The sequence below is a fragment of the Lissotriton vulgaris genome, chromosome 3_1 (genome assembly GCF_964263255.1).
Source record: "Lissotriton vulgaris chromosome 3_1, aLisVul1.2, whole genome shotgun sequence".
Classification (NCBI taxonomy): domain Eukaryota; kingdom Metazoa; phylum Chordata; class Amphibia; order Caudata; family Salamandridae; genus Lissotriton; species Lissotriton vulgaris.
The window spans coordinates 52,474,887-52,493,320 of record NC_141689.1 but is presented as its reverse complement, the minus strand read 5'-3'; the positions used below and the strand labels follow the sequence as shown (position 1 = coordinate 52,493,320).

The following is an 18,434-nucleotide window of genomic DNA, read 5'->3' as shown; positions in this document are numbered from 1 at the left end:
CATGGTGTCGAGCTCAGTTCCTCTCACTAGTTTCGTATTTCTTATGAGGGGTTGTTCCTAATGTTTCTATTTTAGGGAGGTCAAAAAGAGATCCCATTAGTGGCCTACTGATTTTGCTTGATTCCTTTTGTTTTTTTAACGATTTTTCACTATCTGCAAAGACTAAACAGAGTATTGCGACTCTGTGCTTGTTTGTAAATAGAGAATGAACCAAAGAGAACCAATTCCAAAACAATAAATGCTAGGATAACAATCAATCAAATGGAGAGGGAAGCAGGCACGACGGATTACAACGGGGACAAAGGCCTGCGTTACCTACCCTTCACTATCTGCAAAGAGAGAATACTCCTAAAAGAAAAGAGGAGGGGGGGGGCAGCGTTCAAAGCACATCAGCGTGCATAAACACGAAAATGTTTTTACCTACCACGTACTTGACATTTTAAAGCTTTTGATATTTGCTATTAAAAAACCATTGAAATTCACTGAAAAACCATTTGTTATAGACCATATATAGTTAGGAATTAGCATTTACTAAACCTTGAAAATTCACTGAAAAAACCATGGGTTATAGACCATATATAGTTAGGAATTAGCATTTACAAAACCTTATTTTACTCACACAAAACCATTGAAATTTCATATATAGTTAGTTGCACTAACTATATATCGCGCACCCGCAATCCACTGCTGATCATGTCACATATTACATCATTCATGACATGATCAGTGACATCACTGATGACATCACTGATGACATCTCAAATGACATCACTGATGACATCACTGATGACATCTCAAATGACATCACTGATGACATCACTGATGACATCACTGATGACATCACTGATGACATCTCATTTGACATTACTGATCACATCACTGATGACATCATTCATGTGATAATACGGTGAACCTCTTCAGACTCTAATATAATCTTAGATACACTCAAAGTAAACAGACACTCACAGACTGTCACTCATCCATGGAGTTACTCACACACCTAGTCAGTCATGCAAAGAATCAATCACACTTCCATTTCTATACAGTTATACACACCTTACTTATTCAAACATATACTAACACATATTTACTCTGCTATACAATCCCTGATACAAGTTCACAATGATCCATACAGCCACTCACACATTCACTGGCTCTTATGCACAGTTATTTATATATGTCAACTCTCACACGTACTGTGTTTTACATATGTACTTACTTTGACATGTAGCACTGAGATATCCATTCACTCACTAATACACTAATGCACACAGTCAACCGCCCATACAGCTGTTTACACATGCACTTTTTAACCCATACATCTAGTGAATCAACTGCTCACACATCTATGCACATAGTCACACACCTCACAGCCACCCCCACACACACTCACTCTCCCATACAAATACTTGGGCAATGAATCAATAACCCATATACTTAATCATAAAGCTACTGATCAACACATGCAGCAGTTTACAGAACAACAGATATAATGATGCACAAATTAAGACAGTTTAGTCACTAACCCATGCACTCAGTGAGACACATTTAATCACTCACTCATACAGTCAGTCATGCACCTACTAAATCCTTCATCCAGACACTTATACATCCACTCATTCTTCAATATGTAAGACATATTTTGACTTTTCAGAAACATACAGTCACTGGATGTTGTCATCAGTGATGTCATCAGTGATGTCATTTGAGATGTCATCAGTGATGTCATCAGTGATTTCATTTGAGATGTCATCAGTGATGTCATCAGTGATGTCATCAGTGATGTCACTGATCATGTCATGAATGATGTCATGAATGATGTAATATGTGACATGATCAGCAGTGGATTGCGGGTGCGCGATATATAGTTAGTGCAACTAACTATATATGAAATTTCAATGGTTTTGTGTGAGTAAAATAAGGTTTTGTAAATGCTAATTCCTAACTATATATGGTCTATAACCCATGGTTTTTTCAGTGAATTTTCAAGGTTTTGTAAATGCTAATTCCTAACTATATATGGTCTATAACCAATGGTTTTTTCAGTGAATATATATACATATATATATATATACATAAATTGTGCAAAAATCATATTTCTCATTATTAAGTACCAATTGATTACCTATTAATCAATCATTGATTATTATATTTTAATTGAATATCAACTATGTACATTGTGGTTTCATTATTTATATATTAGGTTTAGGCTCCTGGGTTTCTAGGGGTATATGGTGAGAAGGCATTTAGTAATTAATTAGTTAATAATTAATTATTGATCTATTATTTCATATTTAATTATTTATTAAATGTGTTAGTTGTGCTATAGTTATTCATTTTATTTATATTTTAAATGTCGACTACCAGTTTTGTGGGGGTATAGTGTGGTAAGTTAATTATCTAATGAATAAATGCCAGTTTTCTAAATTGATGATTATTAAATTGATTATAATCAGGTTGTTTGTTTTATTTTTGTAAATGTAATTTTTTGGGGTTAATTATACCCTTTCAAAGTCCACCCCTTTCCCTCCTGTTGCACAGACTGGAGTGGGCATAGTCAAACAATTTCTTTACTGCTGCACAGATTGGAGTAGGAATAGTACATGTAACCCTTCTAAAGTGCAACACATTTCCTACTGTTGTACAGATTGGACTCGTAATAGTAAACGTAACCCCTCTGAAGTCCAATTCTTTCTCTGATAATGCACAGACTGGAGTGGGAATGAAAATCTTACCCCTCTGAAATCTAACATTTTCCTTACTGTTGCAAAGAAAGGAGAGGGAATAGTCATTGTAAGCCCTCTGAAGTCCAACGCTTTCACCACTTCTGCACAGACAGGAGTGGAAATGGTACATGGAATCCCTTAGTAGTCCAACACTTTCCTTAATGTTGCACATACTGAAGTGGGAATAGTAAATGTTGTCCGAAAGGTCAAGAAACTGGGTGTCAAGATGGATGACACTGTGTCAATGAAAGCTCAGCACCAGTCAGTCCCAGGTTCCTGTTTTGGTCTCCTGTGGATGCTCAGAACATTTCTTCCCCTCCCGCCTATTGACCACAGAAGACCGTTGACCAAGCCCTTATTGTTTCCAGATTGGACTATGTCAATGTCCTATACTTAAGCCGCGCGGAATACCTACTAAATAGATTGCTGGTGGTACAGAATGCGGCCGCCTGGGCGGTCCTCCTGCTTAAACCCCGAACCCAGATCTCACCTAACCTGAAAGCGTTGCACTGGCTACCCATGAGGAAAAATATTTGCTTTAAGGCCTTGGTTCTGGCCTTTAAGGCACTCCTCGGCACAGGCAGACATTACCTCAGAAGGAGAGTCACACACTCTGCCCCCGCAGAACTTTGAAGTCATCATCTTTGCATCTGGCTATTGTCCCTAAGATATGCTGCACCCGTACAGGAGATTGCTCTTTTCAAATGCAGGTCGCTCGCACCTGGAACCTCCTGCCATTTATACTCAGAGAGTTGACGGACTTACTCACCTTTAGGAAGATGCTTAAAACCTGGCTCTTCCGACACTTAGCCTAAGATTCCCCAGCTTATTAGGGACAGCAGCAGACTAGTTTTGAGGTTCAGTAGCGCCGGGACACACTGTCTGAGTAGCTGTGCGCTTTGTAAATACTCCTCACTCATTCATTCATTCATTCATTCAGCCCTCCAAAGTCCAACGATTTTCCTACTGTTGCAAAGACTGGAGTGGAAGTAGTACATTCTTCCCCTCCGAAGTCCAACGCTTTCCCCACTGTTGAACAGAATAGAGTGGGAATAGTAAATAATGTTACCCCTCCGAATTCAAATATGTTTCCTATTATTACACCGACTTGAATGGGAACAGTAAGTAAAACTTCTCTGAAGTCCAAAACTTTCCCTACTGTTGCACAGACTGGAATGGGAATAGTAAATGTAGCACATCCGAAGTCCAACTCCTTCTCTACTGTTGCAGAGAATAGAGTGGGAATAGTAAATATAACCCCTCCCAAGTCCAATGCTTTCACTACTGTTGCACAGACTGGAGTGGGAATAGAAAATGTAACTTCTCTGAGGCCAACATTTACCCTGCTGTTGCACAGACTGGAGTGGTATTAGTAATTGTAACCCCTCCGAAGTTCAACTGTTTCTCTAATGTTGTACAGACTTGAGTTGTAATATCAAGTCTTACCCCTCCAGAGTCCAATGCTTTTCCTGTTGTTGCACATATGAATCAGAGAACAGTATATTTGCCCTTCTGAAGTCAAGCGCTTTCCCTGCTGTTGCACAGACTGGAGTGGGAACTGTAGATGATACCCCTCCGAAGTCCAACTCTTGCCCTACTCTTTCACAGACAAAAGTTAGAAAAGTAAATGTTACCCCTGGAGTCCAATGCTTTCTCTACTTTTGCACAGACTATAAAGAGGGAGGACTAAGTGTTACCCCTCCAAAGTCCAATGCTTTCTCTACTGTTGCACAGACTGGAGGTGCAATAGTAAATGTTACCCCTTCGAAGTCCGATGCTTTCCCTACTTTTTTACAGACTCTAAAGTGGGAATAGCCAGTGTTACCCACCAAAGTCCAACCAATCTGAGGTCCAACACTCCCCTACTGTTGCATATAATGGAGTGGACATAGTAAATATTATCCCTTTGGAGTTCAATGCTTATTGCATTTTTGCACAGACTGGAGAGGGAATAGTATATTTCATTTCTATGAAGTTCAAAACATTCCCTGCTGTTGCACAGACTGAAGTAGGAATAGTAAATGTAAAAGTTCAACTCTTTACCTACTGTTCCACAGACTGGAGTAGGAATCATAATATTTTACCCGTCCAAAGTCCAATATTTTCCTAGATAATGCACAGACTGGAGTGAGAATATTAAATGTTCCACTCCAAAGTCCAACTCTTTTCCTACTGTTGCACAGACTCTAGTGGGAATAATATGTTTAGTTCCTCCATAGCCTAAACATTTTACCCTACTGTACAGACTGGAGTTGGAATAGTCAATGTTAAACTTCCGAAATCCAATACATTCCCTACTTTTCCACATACTATAGCGAGTGAATAGTAACTGTTACCCCTCCAAATTCCAATACTTTACCTACTGTTGCACAGACTGTAATGCAGATAGTAAACTTAACATCTCTGAAGTCCAACACTTAACCTACTGTTGCACAGACTGGAGTGGGAGAAGTAAATTTTTCCCTTCCAAAGTCCAATGCATTTCCTACTGATGCACAGACTGTAGTGGGAAGGGAAACATTACTCATCTGAAATCCAATGCTGCGCTCAGCAGACCACCATGCCTGTGATTGCTTTTAAATTAAGCAATTCTTTGTTTTTTTTAAATGCAGCCTGTTTTCCTTAAAGGAAAATGGGATGCGTTAAATATTTTTAAGAGCAGGCAGTGGGACCACAGCCTGCCTTAAAAAAATTATTTTACTAACATTCACACTGAGGAAGTGGTCCCATAGGGACCCCTTGCCATTTGCAAATGTGTTAACACCTACTTGGAGTAGGTGGTAAAATCCGAATATTTTGCGGCCTCATTCAAGGTCACAAAACATTCATGCATACAGTTAGGATTCACTATTTGGAAGGGATGCCCTAAATACGCCCCTTCCAAATAGCGAATCGTAAACCTATTTGTGGTTGAAATTTTTCATCCAAGATCACACCAGCAAAGGTGGCACATGCCACAGAGTACTGCTGTTTAAAGCTTATAGCAAGCTGAGCTGAACCATCAGTGTAAAGAATCTGTTTATACTGTTCAATAAGTGAGACTAAATTGGGCACTATGCTTATACTGCACGAATTCTTGTGTTTGTAAAGACAGGTCAAAGACAAAGTCTGCATCAACTGCTGTAAAGTATGTTGCCCATTGCATTGATCTAGGAGGGACGACTTTAGCATTAAGAATGCTGGCCTTTATGACACCGGTCCCAGGATGCTTGTTTCCAGGTCGGTGAACACATGGCTTGGCAGTTCGGGCTGGACTGTTCCCATGAGGCACAGGGAAAGACTGATTTGCATATTGCCATGTCTGAACTAGGGTGGTGGAGTGAGCTAAAGAATGATGATGGATTAAACCCAGATCAGTTGACTGGGGGTGAGTGTTAGATTTCCTCAAACGCTCCGTCCATCATCCCCTTTGGTATCTCTTTGTTCGCCCTAAGTTGGCAGGGTATGCCCAGACGTGGGTCCCTTGCTCATTTTGCCACTGGATTCAAGCTAGCCTGGCTGATGACCACTGATTATCCAGAAACTGGTCCCAGGATGCTTGTTTCCGGTCCAGGGAAGACATGGCTTGGCAATTTCGGCTGTAGTGTTCCCATGAGGCACAGGGTCAGACCGAGTTGCTTATGGCCATGTCTGAATTGGGGTGGTTGAGTGAGCTAAAGAATGATGATGGATTAAACCCAGATCAGCTGACTGGGGGTGAGTGTTTGATTTGCTCAAACGCTCAGTCCATCATCCCCTTTGGTATCGCTTTGTTCACCCTAAGTTGGCAGGGTATGCCCAGACGTGGGTCCCTTGCTCACTTTGCCACTGGCTTCAAGCTAGCCTGGCTGATGACTGCTGATCAGCCAGAAACCGGTCCCAGGATGCTTATTTTTGGTTAAGGGAAGACATAGCTTGGCAGTTCGGGCTGGACTGTCCCCATGAGGCACTGGGTCAGACAAATTGGCATATGGCCATGTCTGAACTGGGGTGGTGGAGTGAGCAAAAGAATGGTGATGGATTAAACCCAGATCAGTTGACTGGGGATGAGTGTTTGATTTGCTCTAACGCTCTGTCCATCATCCCCTTTGGTAACGCTTTGTGCGCCCTAAGTTGGCAGGGTATGCCTAGACGTGGGTCCCTTGCTCACTTTGCCACTGGATTCAAGCTTGCCTGGCTGATGATGGCTGATTAGCCAGAAACTGGTCCCAGGATGCTTTTTTCGTTCCAGGGAAGACACTGATCGGTAGTTCGGGCTGGTCTGTTCCCATGAGGCACAGGGTCAGACTGATTTGCTTATGGCCATGTCTGAACTTGGATGGTGGAGTGAGCTAAAGAATGAAGATGGATTAAACCCAGATCAGTTGGCTGGGGATGAGTGTTTGATTTTCTCAATCGCTACGTCCATCGTCCCCTTTGGTATCGCTTTGTTCGCCCTAAGTTGGCAGGGTAAGCCCAGATGTGGGTCCCTTGCTCACTTTGACACTGGATTCAAGCTAGCCTTGCTGATGACGGCTGATTAGCCAGAAAGAGGTACCAGGATGCTTGTTTCCGGTCCAGGGAAGACATGGCTTGACAGTTCGGGCTGAACTATTCCCAGGAGGCACAGGGTCAGACTGATTTGCATATGGCCATGTGGAAACTGGGGTGGTGGAGTGAGCTAAAGAATTATGATGGATTAAACTCAGATCAGTTGACTAGGGGTGAGTGTTTGATTTGCTCAAATGCTCCGTCCATCATCCCCTTTGGTATCGCTTTGTTCGCCCTAAGTTGGCAGTGTATGCCCAGATGTGGGACCCTTGCTCACTTTGCCACTGGATTCAAGCTAGCCTTGCTGATGATGGCTGATTAGCCAGAAAGAGGTACCAGGATGCTTGTTTCCAGTCCAGGGAAGACATGGATTGGCAGTTCGGGCTGGACTGTTCCCATGAGGCACAGGGTTAGACAGATTTGCATATGGCCATGTCTGAGCTGGGGTGGTGGAGTGAGCTAAAGAATGATGATGGATTAAACCCAGATCAGTTGACTTACGGTAAGTGTTTGTTTTGCTCAAACGCTCTGTCCATCATCCACTTTGGTATCGGTTTGTTCGCCCTTAGTTGGCAGGGTATGCCCAGATGTGGGTCCCTTGCTCACTTTGCCACTGGATTCAAGCTAGCTTGGGTGATGATGGCAGATTATCCAGAAACAGTCCCAGGATGCTTGTTTCGTTCCAGGAAAGACACAGCTCGGCAGTTTGGGCTGGTCTGTTCCCATGAGGCACAGGGTCAGACTGATTTGCTTATAGCCAAGTCTGAACTGGGGTGATGGAGTGAGCTAAAGAATGATGATGGATTAAACCCAGATCAGTTGACTGGGGATGAGTGTTTGATTTGCTCAATCGGTCCGTCCATCATCCCCTTTGGTATCGCTTTGTTCGCCCTAAGTTGACTGGGTATGCCCAGATGTGGGTCGCTTGCTCACTTTGCCACTGGATTCAAGCTAGCCTGGCTGATGATGGCTGATCAGGATGCCACGATCGACTGTGTCAAAAGCTGCTGAGAGATCCAGGAAAATCAGGGCCTGGGTGGTGCCTATATCTGCCCCTCTCTGAGCACATCCATGACAGTAAGAATGACTGACTCAGTCGAGAGCGCAGGTCTAAATCCGGCTTGGTGGGTATCCAAAACCTGGAAATATTCAACAAAAGAGGTGAGGCAGTTAGCTGCATGAGCCTCTAAAACTTTTCCCAGATAGGGCAGCAAAGCAATAGGATGGTAATTACTGAGGGCCGATGGATTGGCGCCCAGTTTCTTCAGTATTGGAATAATTTTTGCCCTTTCAAAAGAATCAGGGATAATGCCATGCTCAAGCGAGTTGTTCAGAAATGATCGGGGAGGGTCTGGGCATGTAGTAAAAGCTTCTCGAAGAATGTGAGGAGGACAACAATCAAAGGGGGAGCCAGAGCTGACCTTAATTAATAAGTTCAGAAAAAATCTCCTGCAAAATCAGAGGGATTCGGTTGAGGCAATGTGGGCTCAAGTCAATGTTAGGGTCCTGTATAACACAAGCCACCGAAGAAATACTAGCCTTGATGATGGCTATTTTCTCTAAAAAATATGAATTAAGAGTCACATAGAGACTTAGGAGGGACATGTTTTGGCGTGACTCTATCTGGTTTTGAGAGTTGGTCAACTATGGAAAAAATCTCTTTAGATTTGTTTGATGCATTAAAGAAAATTTGAGAAAAATAGTTAGCCTTAGTTTGAATAATCACATTTTTATATTCTTTCATCAAGACTAGATAAGAAGCTTTTTTATCTGGGCGGTAATGACGACGCCATTGGTGTTCTGCTTGTTTAAGTTCAAGTTTCTTTGATTTGAGATCTTCCGAGAACCACCGTTGAGCGTAGTGAGGTCTCATGATCTATGTTTTTTTGAGGAGGGCGACACAGTCGCTGGCCGAGTCTAACCATAATTTAATGCCTTCTGCCTGAGTCTGAAAATCTTCTAATGTGGAGGGAGATGTGCTCATTAGACGTGACTGGAAATGGTCCATGTCTGCTCGTCTCCAGTTTCTGAACATTTGATTCTCTATTAATTGAGATTTTGGTGAAGGAATACATTGGACAGTGAATCTAATCAGATAATGGTCAGGCCAGGCGCACAGAGTTATCAGATGAGTGGAAATGTTCAAATGTAAGGTCCAGACTTGATCTAAAGTCTGACCATTTATATGGGTGACATCCCTCACATATGAAATATAGTTCTTCCCAGAAAACAGATTGACAAATTCCTTGAAAACTGGGGCTCTCCCGATTGTCACTAGGCCAATAATTAAAGTCCCCAATTATAAGAATCCTGGCATGATTAATAACGAGGTGAGATATTATCTCGCCCAGTGCCTGAGGAAAAGTGGGCATTTAACAAGGAGGTCTATAAAAGAGGGCACAGATAAAAGATAACTGAGGAGAATGAAGTTTTCAAAATAAGAAAGTCAGTTGAGGGCAGAAAAGTAGCCTCTAAGGTTGTAAACTGATGTTCCTTACGGATTATGGCAGCAACCCTGTCTGGAGCCTTGATTTTAGTGCAATTGCAAAAATTATAGCATCTTAGGGGAGCCCAGGAGAGAAGACCGCCCAAGGTTTATCTAACTCATGGGTTTACTTGGCTTATTTGACAGTAGTAGGTTTGCCAAGACGTGGTTTAGTAGGTCTGATTCCCAAATGATTGCATCCTAAGCATGTTTACACATCACCAATAATTATAGGTAGCTCACGTTCACGGTCTTCTTTTGCAACCGCTATGAGCCTCTGGCGTATAGCCAGAGATGCACTTTGCCTTTAATGTTAGACAGAATCATTGAGGAGACCGCAGTAAAACTTTCCATTAGGTCATCCCCAAATCCAGGGCAGCAGCTGCCCTGTGCTTATTCTGTATTTGCTTTACCCCGCCCAGCAAGACTAACATGGACGGAGTGCAGTGACTGATGGTATATTCAGCAGCAAAGACTGTGTCCCAAGTTTGAGACTCACCTATTGCGGGAACCATCCAATGTGGTAAGCACATAGTTAATATTCTGTGCTTCTCTTGAGGACCCATAAGGGGAAATAGCTTCAATTTGATCTTCTTTTTGTGCAATACAAAATGCAATGTTCTCAAAAGTAGTGTGCACCTTGCGCATACCTAAATGAATAATTACAGGATTTATAGTTGGCACTAAAGGCAACTGGACTTGTTCTAGCAGGCTATGCTGCATTGGTGGCACAGCCAAAAAGTGCACAACATTTATTGAGCCAAGTGACTATATAATGTGACTAGATCCCCACATAGGGGTCCATTAGGATGGCGGGCAAATTCCCCCCGCCAGGCTGGCAGTAGCCACCGCCGGCCCGGCGGGGGGAAGTCACCCGCCATCCTCAGCTAAATGCCCACCCATCATATTAGTATGGCGGGGGTGACCGCAGCGGACTGGTCTAACATGGTGGCAGTGTCTATATGACACCGCCAGCCATATTAGGATGGCCCAGGATAGATGCCTTTCCGTGGCAGCGATGCCCCCACGGAAAGGCATGCGGTCTTCACTTTGGGGGCTCCCTGCGGACCCCTGGAGTGAAGGATAGGTGGGGGGTGCACAGGGGGGTACCTGTGGTGCCCCCTGTATTTGCATTAACAAAGAGGCAGGCACCGCGCAGTGCCTGTTGCTTTGTTAATGCAAATGCATTCGTTCATGTTTAGCATTGTGGCGGGCGGTGCTGAGAGCCCCGCCCGCCACAATGCTAAACATGCAGGATGTGCCCGCCACAGTGGAGGGCGCATCCTAATGCCCCCCACGGGACCCCCGCCCTTATGGCGGGCGGTCCCAAAGACCGATAGGATGGTGGGCGGACTTAGTCCTAATGACCCCCATAATTTCTTGTTTGCAAAGGATTAAGGGCCATATGTATCAAAATCAGCATTTGCGACTCTCAAATAGCGATTTTTTGCAAATCGCTATTTGAGAATCACAAAATGCTATGTATGTAGGATTTGGAATGAATTTTGTGAATCCTACATATTCCTTAATTGCGAACCTCAAATTGCGATTCGCAATTAAGGAATACCTCCCAATTCTTTCCTATGGGCCTGGAGGCCCATAGGAATGAATGGGAAGACAATCTCAATTTGCGATTAGCAATTACCGAATCGCAAATTGAGAATGCAATTTCAAGGGTGCAAGGGTGTCAAAAGGACACCCTGTTGCACCCCTGAAATAAGCATGGGTGCACATGTAGCGCACATACATGCCCTAAGGGCATGTATGTGCTTCACATTGCACTTTGAAAAATGCAAAAAAGTGCATTTTTCAAAGAAATCGCAAATTACCACCAACTTGAAGTTGGTGGTAATTTGCGATTCCTTATGGCCAAATTGCACTTTTTTGATGCTTCTTGCATTGCATTTATGGAATCGCAAAATTTGCGATTCCTTAAATGCAATCGCAAAATAGGAATCGCAAATTTTGCGATTCCTTATTTTGCAAGAAGATTTGCTTCTTACATACAACAGAGCGAAATTGCAATCGCAAACGCCGAATTTCTTTGAATTTTGCCATTTGCGATCGCTATTTTGCTTGTTACATATGGCCCTAAATGCTCAAATATTCGGGAATGGTGTGCATTCAGCTAGTGCTGGACAGGTCACCTCAACATTACTGAGTGACCCATGCATGCAGGTGATTTTACATGGGGGAAGGCACCAAGGAATTAGGTATTGTGTTCCCAGAAAGACAGCGGTATTTCCATGAGTGCACATGCTCTATATTGTGCAGGTGGTGCAGGAGGAGTATATGTGTAAAATGTGTTTGAATTTCAATCCACAGCTGGAAAATCGACCCAAGAATAAAATACATCAAAATGATAAGCATCATTTACTTTCACTACAAAGATAAAGGCACCGCCTGCATTAGTAGGTCCATGATGCATTACATGTGCATGGACAGCAGGTCTGGAGTTAGCAGTAATGACAACAGCGGGTGCATCCATTAATAAAACAGAAATGAAAATAAAGTGAAACACAAAAATGGGTTCTCCTTTTAAACTTTCAAGCTTGAAAAATCACAGAATTAGTGTGTTTTAAATACTGTGGAGCATTAATCACCAACACCATGGACGACTCCTGTGGTAAGTTTAAGGGGTATTACGGACATACACAAGCACTACTCGGGAGACCATTGCTACAAGTACCAGGCCAAACATTGGACACCATGTTGCAGCCATTCTGCTTTAAAACAGACTATGCCTATGACCACAGAACATCAGTATGTAGGGACTCAGGGCCACATGTAGGTAAATGGCATTTACCAATTCGTAAATACCGAATTTTACCGATTCGGTATTTACAAATCGGTAAATGCTATGTAGGTATTTTTACCGAATAATTTAACGAATATTCGGTAATTACCGATCCGGTAATTGCCATTGATTCCTATGGGCCTTGAGGCCCATAGGAAACAATGGAAATTACCGAATCGGTAAAAACCGATTCGGTAAAATTACCGAATTGACAAGGGGGACAGGATGTCACTTTGACACCCTGTTGCACCCCTGATTCTGGCTTAGGGCATGTATGTGTGCCACATGGCACATGTGTACATGCACAGATGTGCATGTACACAGGAATTAGTTATTTACCATCAAATAGTATTTGCTGGTAAATAACGAATTCTTAAGGGCCTGTGGTACTGTTTTCAGTGCCACCTACATCCAGATTTACCGATTCGGTAAATTTACTGAATCAGTAAATGTACAGAATCGGTAAAATTAGGGCCCCCTACATCTCACAAACCAAATACCGGTCGGTAACGGCCGAAATCGGCTGTTACCGACCGGTATTTGGCCACCTACATCTGGGCCCTAGTCACCATACTATATCAGCACCTATGAGCCCTATTCCAAACTAGCTCATAGCACTTTACTTGCCCTCTAACCTTTCCAGAGTGACAGGTAAGTCACAACACTCTAGTTCCCTAAGAGAACCATGGCAACAGATTGCCTACTTTTTGCTTTCTTACACATGCATGTTCATAACAAACAAAAAAGACAGAAGAACAATTTACAATATTTATTGTAACTTATCCTGCTCTATTATGAAACATCTGCAATGCAACTAGAAAGCATATGATTGCCAACAGAGTGAGAAATGTTGCAAGTAAACTATAAACAATAAGAAGCTCTACCATGGTGAAATATTTCTCTACCTCAGCCTACGCCCACTGTGGAAACACTGTGTTATATTATAGATGTCTGGGTGTAATGGTGAATATTATACCTTCTATGCTTAAGTAGGTGTTCCTCATCTCAGGCAGTGAATCTCTCTCTTGTCCACCCCCACTATCCATCATGATCAGCTTGAACTTTGAATTGTCCCTTGCCTAGTGCTACCTCAAGTAGCCCCATAACGCTGTTGACTCAAAGCACTATTTTTGATTTATCCTTGTTAGATTTAGGTCGTGTTCATCTTGTTTTACTCATAACATTATTCTCTATTTGTCTAAATCTGTGTGGAGTATTTTTGTGGTGTTTTCATTGTGAAATTGTGTGTGTTTCACAAATACTTTACACATTGCCTCTTTAGATAAACCTGTTTTTTGCCAAGATACCAAAGGGGAGCACAGGTTATCTTTTGGTGTATATCTAGTTTACCCTGACTAGGATGATTTCCCTAGCTGGACAGGGTGCAAACTTCTGCCAACTATATACCCAATTTCTAACAGTATCTGACTTGACTGTACCTTATGTGTGATTGTGGTATTATTTCTAGCTTTAGGTACCTATCTACCCCTACTAATAAACCATCTTCCAACATAAATGTTTACTTGCTGTATTTTTCAATGCACTTTTCTCTTCCTTTGCTCCAGGTCCCACTTTGAAGCTGAAGCGTCCTTTCATCTTGAAAATGTATGAGGAATCCATTGATGAACTCTACAAAGCTTGACATCCCCTCCTTGAAGACACTGGGATGTATAATGTATTTGTGGTGATAATTGTGTTTTCTGCTTTAGTTTTTAGTGTCCAAACACACATGCGCTTACATTTGTTATTATCTTTCCAGGAGCTACGTGTGGATACCTACCTTGTGGGGACTATCCTTTCCCAATGTTTGCAAAATATACTAATAGCAGAAAACTTTTGACCTTTAACCTTGTGAGGACCTACTCCAAAATTATCATTAGTGACTAAACACAGTGAAAAGAACACAGCTAAATGTTTATTTTATCACCACTATATAGAAATAGCATCATCATATATTCCTATATGTAGTGCTGCATATAACCTAGTGGTACACAAGAGATGAATAATTCTAATAAAGTGTCAGAAAATACCATATATCATGAGTATGGAAAAATTACACTTCAATTTTATTTCATTCATTTTCGAAATCTTAGGAGATAGAGGGACATAACACACAGAGGAATAACAGATGGAAGAAAGCAGTGGTCAATTAGACCACAGAGTTTGTTTAGTGACTCACATTTATGTTAAAATAGCTAGTAGACCACTTTTTCCCAGGAATGCCATGTGATGTTAATAGTGATGTTCCAGTCACTGCAAAGATAGCGTGTGATTATGTTGATGTTCAAGTCCCAACAGAGACAGTATGTAGTTATAGTGATGTTCAAGTCACCACAGAAATAGCGTGTGATGATCACCCCACAAAGATAGTGCGAGATTATAGTGATGTTCAAGTCCTCAGAAAGATAGAGTGTGTTTAATGTGATTATTAATTCCCAAAAAAGATAGCATGTAAAGACAGTTGTGTTGATGTCCCCTCTGACAATGTTTAATCCACACACAAATAGTGTGATTACAGTGATGTTTATGTCCCCATAACGATAGTGATGTCCAAGGACCCACAAATATAGTGTGCGATTATAGTGATGTACAAGCCCTCACAAAAATAGCATGTGTTTATGGGAAATTTCAAGCAGCCACAGAGATAAGTGGTTGTTATTATTTTTAAGTCCCCATAGAGATAGTGTGTGTATGTGTGTGTGTATGTATGTGTGCACTTCCTCGCTGAAAATGTGCATAAATAAGGGTTCAATTCCATACACAGATAGTATGTAAAAATAATAATGTTTGTATCCAGAGATAACATATTTATATTGACATGTTCTAGTCTCCACATAGATAGTGTGTAAATATAGTAATATTCAAGTCCCCGCAAAGAGATTGTGCAATTATACAGATGTTAAAATCCCTCCAAAGAGACTACATTGTTAAAATTATTTTAAAGTCTCCACAGAGGTAGAGTGTGATAATAGGGATGTTTATGTTCCCACAGAGATAGTGTGCGATCATAGTGAGTGTCATGTCTTTACAAAGCTAGAGTGTGATTATAGTGAATTTCAAGTCCCCATAGAGAAAGTGTGCAATTATGACTTCAAAGTCCCTATAGAGGTGGTGTGTGAAAACAATTGTGTTTTATGTCCCCTCTGAAATAGTGTATAAAGACAATGTTTATTCAACACACAAATAATGTGTGACGATTATAATGTTCATGTCCAAACAAAGATTGAATGCAATTATAGGAATCTTCAAGTTCCACTAAGATATTGTGTAAAGTCAATCATGTCAAGTTCCCACTAAGACAGTGAGCGATTATATTGATGCTCAAGTCCCCACAAAGATAGTGTGTGATTATAGTGATTTTCAATCACAAACAAAAAAATTTTATTATTGTGATTTTTATGTCCCCTTAGCAATAATGTGTGGACAAAAGTGTGTTCACATCCTCAGTGACATTGCACATAAAGACAGGGTGCAAATCCACATACAGATAGTGTGTGTGAAGCTAATGATATTCATTACAATCAGAGTGGTGTTCCTTGCACTACAAATACCATTTATTTATTTATTTATTTATTTATTTATTTATTTAAACTTACAAAGCGCGCAGCTACCCGCATTGGTTTTCCCGGCGCTCAGGGACAGATTAAAGAAGATGAACTTGCATGCTGATTTTGCTGATAGGAAGATTCTATTTACTGCTGAAAGAGCCAAGTTTTAAGTCCCCTGTGGAAACAAAAAAGATTGGTTTCTGTCTTCAGGGTCACAGGGAGAGTATTCCAAAATTTAGGACCCAGATGGGCAAAAGAGCGGCCTCTCATTTTTGCTAGCCTAAATCTGGGAACGGAAAAATCACCGTTCCCTGAAGATCTCAGAGTTCGGATTGGCTTGTAGGCCTGGATGAGGCCCTGAAGATATTTAGGGGCTGAGACTTGTTTGATGTTAAAAACGTGACAAAGGGCTTTCAATTTAATTCGGCTCGGGATTTTGAGCCAGTGAAGGTCACAAAGTGCTAGAGAAGCAGATGTTCTCCTGGGAACGTTGCGGAGTAGTCGAGCGTCCGCATTCTGAACAACCTGGAGTTTTTTTATGGTTGTCAGGTCGGCTCCAAGGTAAAGGACGTTTCCATAATCCAGGCGGGAATAACCAACGCCTGGACTACAGTTCTTTGTGTGGAGGGGGGCAACATCCACAGGATTTTTGATTTTAGTTGGCAAGGGTTTGCACCTTCGTCCAAATAGGGGCCCTCCCTCTAGTCAGGATAAGGTTGAGGCACTCTGTTAGAAATGGAATCTCTGGTTGGCTAAGGCTTGCACCAAATCCAGGCTGAGACCACCACTCTAGTCAGGGCAAGGGAGTTACACGCCAAAGATAACCCCTGCTCACCCCCTTCGTAGCTTGGCACAAACAGCCCAGGCTTATCCCGGAGGCAATGTGTAAAGTGTTTGCGCAACACACACACAGCAACAACATACTAGGCACACCACAAAAGAAACTCCACACAAGGTTATATCAAAAATAGCCTTTGTATTATCATAAAACAGATTAGAATAGTAATCACACAATATACAGTGTGGCAACTGGCACTAGGCAATATTTACAGGGGATTATATACACATGACAGGGCCACTTGGAGCAATGTCAAAGCTGTAACAAAGTAAAGATAGTAAATGTAGAACATATAATAAACGTAGAACACAACCAGTAATTACTGGCCAACACTGTACTCAGTATCATCCTGTACACAAACCATATTATGCACCAACCTCATACGCCTAAACATATTAGACTATAACCTCCTAAGCATAACTCACATTAGGGGCATTAATCACAGTAGAGAATAACTCAAACATAAACACAGCATGCAAAACCTCATAATCATAAAACCAAATTTAGAGGCATAAATCAGGGTGCCTAAATCACAATACAGGAATCATTTTTCCTAGCACCACATACATACATACCCTATAAACCCGACAATCCCCCTGGCCACCTGCCCTTCTCAAAGGGGCTCAAATGCCCTATGACCCAAAGTCAGGGTGGTTGCCAATGCAGCAGAATCCAAAGTGCGCAATTGCGCAGACCTAAACGTTGCAGCTGTCTCTAAGTGCAGTACAGATGTAAATAAAATGTAGGCATGGGCACCCACTGTGCCTTCTTGGTGGGTCCCCACTGGGACTTTCTAAAATAAATGTGGTGAAACGCTCTCGCATTGGCAGCTGGGATCAGCAATAAAAAAACGGGCAACACTGTGCCTCTGGACCCCTCACAGAGGCCCTACAAATAGATTATGCCCAACGTTGGAGTGACCCGCTCACTGCGGGACCGCCCAGCCACCGACAATGTGCCTCGAGATGCAGGGGAACCTGGGCCCCTCTGGGCCCTCAAACAATCATGTGGCCCCTCCTTGTAGTGGCTATCTGTCATACGGAGTCGCTCAGAAGACTGGCATTGACACTGTGCCTTGAGCGGCACTACCCACATAGAACCCTCACTCACTGGCTCTTGTGGTTCCGTCTCTCCTCTTTGCCAGGTCACTCATGCTGGAGCAGCTTCTCCTGCACACGGGGTTTCCCTTTACTCTCGGGAGCCCTGCGCTGCCATCGCGGCCTCTGGAGCTTCACATCTTCACCCGGGCCCCCTCCTGGGTCCCTGGACTTCAAAATGGTGCCGTCTAGGCTCCGGGACCTCTCTCCCGTGGGGCTTCCCTTTCCTCTCGGAAGCCCTGGCCACAGACAGGCACAGCCTTGCCTGCCTTCTGAGTCACGCTGAGCAGCCACCCGGAGGAGATTTCTTTAGCGACTTGGGCCACGGCAGTAAGTTCCCACAAAGGCAAATAATGCAGGGTGGGCACCCACAAATAAACTACTACAAAAGAGGGGTGGACACCCACTTGGAGTGCAACAATGCGGGGTGGGCA

At 42.5% G+C, this 18,434-nt stretch overlaps 1 protein-coding gene across 4 annotated transcripts in view; it reads left to right on the top strand.

Moving 5' to 3' along the window:
• The window catches only part of LOC147725928 (long-chain-fatty-acid--CoA ligase ACSBG2-like), a 437,166-nt gene extending 422,591 nt beyond the window's left edge, over positions 1 to 14,575 (top strand). For 3 of the 4 annotated variants that reach the window (XM_086960053.1, XM_086960055.1, XM_086960052.1), the window contains one exon: positions 14,083 to 14,575. In XM_086960053.1, the coding sequence (XP_086816179.1) occupies positions 14,083 to 14,159 (77 nt within the window). In that variant the 3' untranslated portion in view covers positions 14,160 to 14,575. The remainder of the gene's footprint in view (positions 1 to 14,082) is intronic. The other variant, XM_086960054.1, reaches the window with a different exon arrangement.
• Positions 14,576 to 18,434: the final 3,859 nt, after the last annotated feature.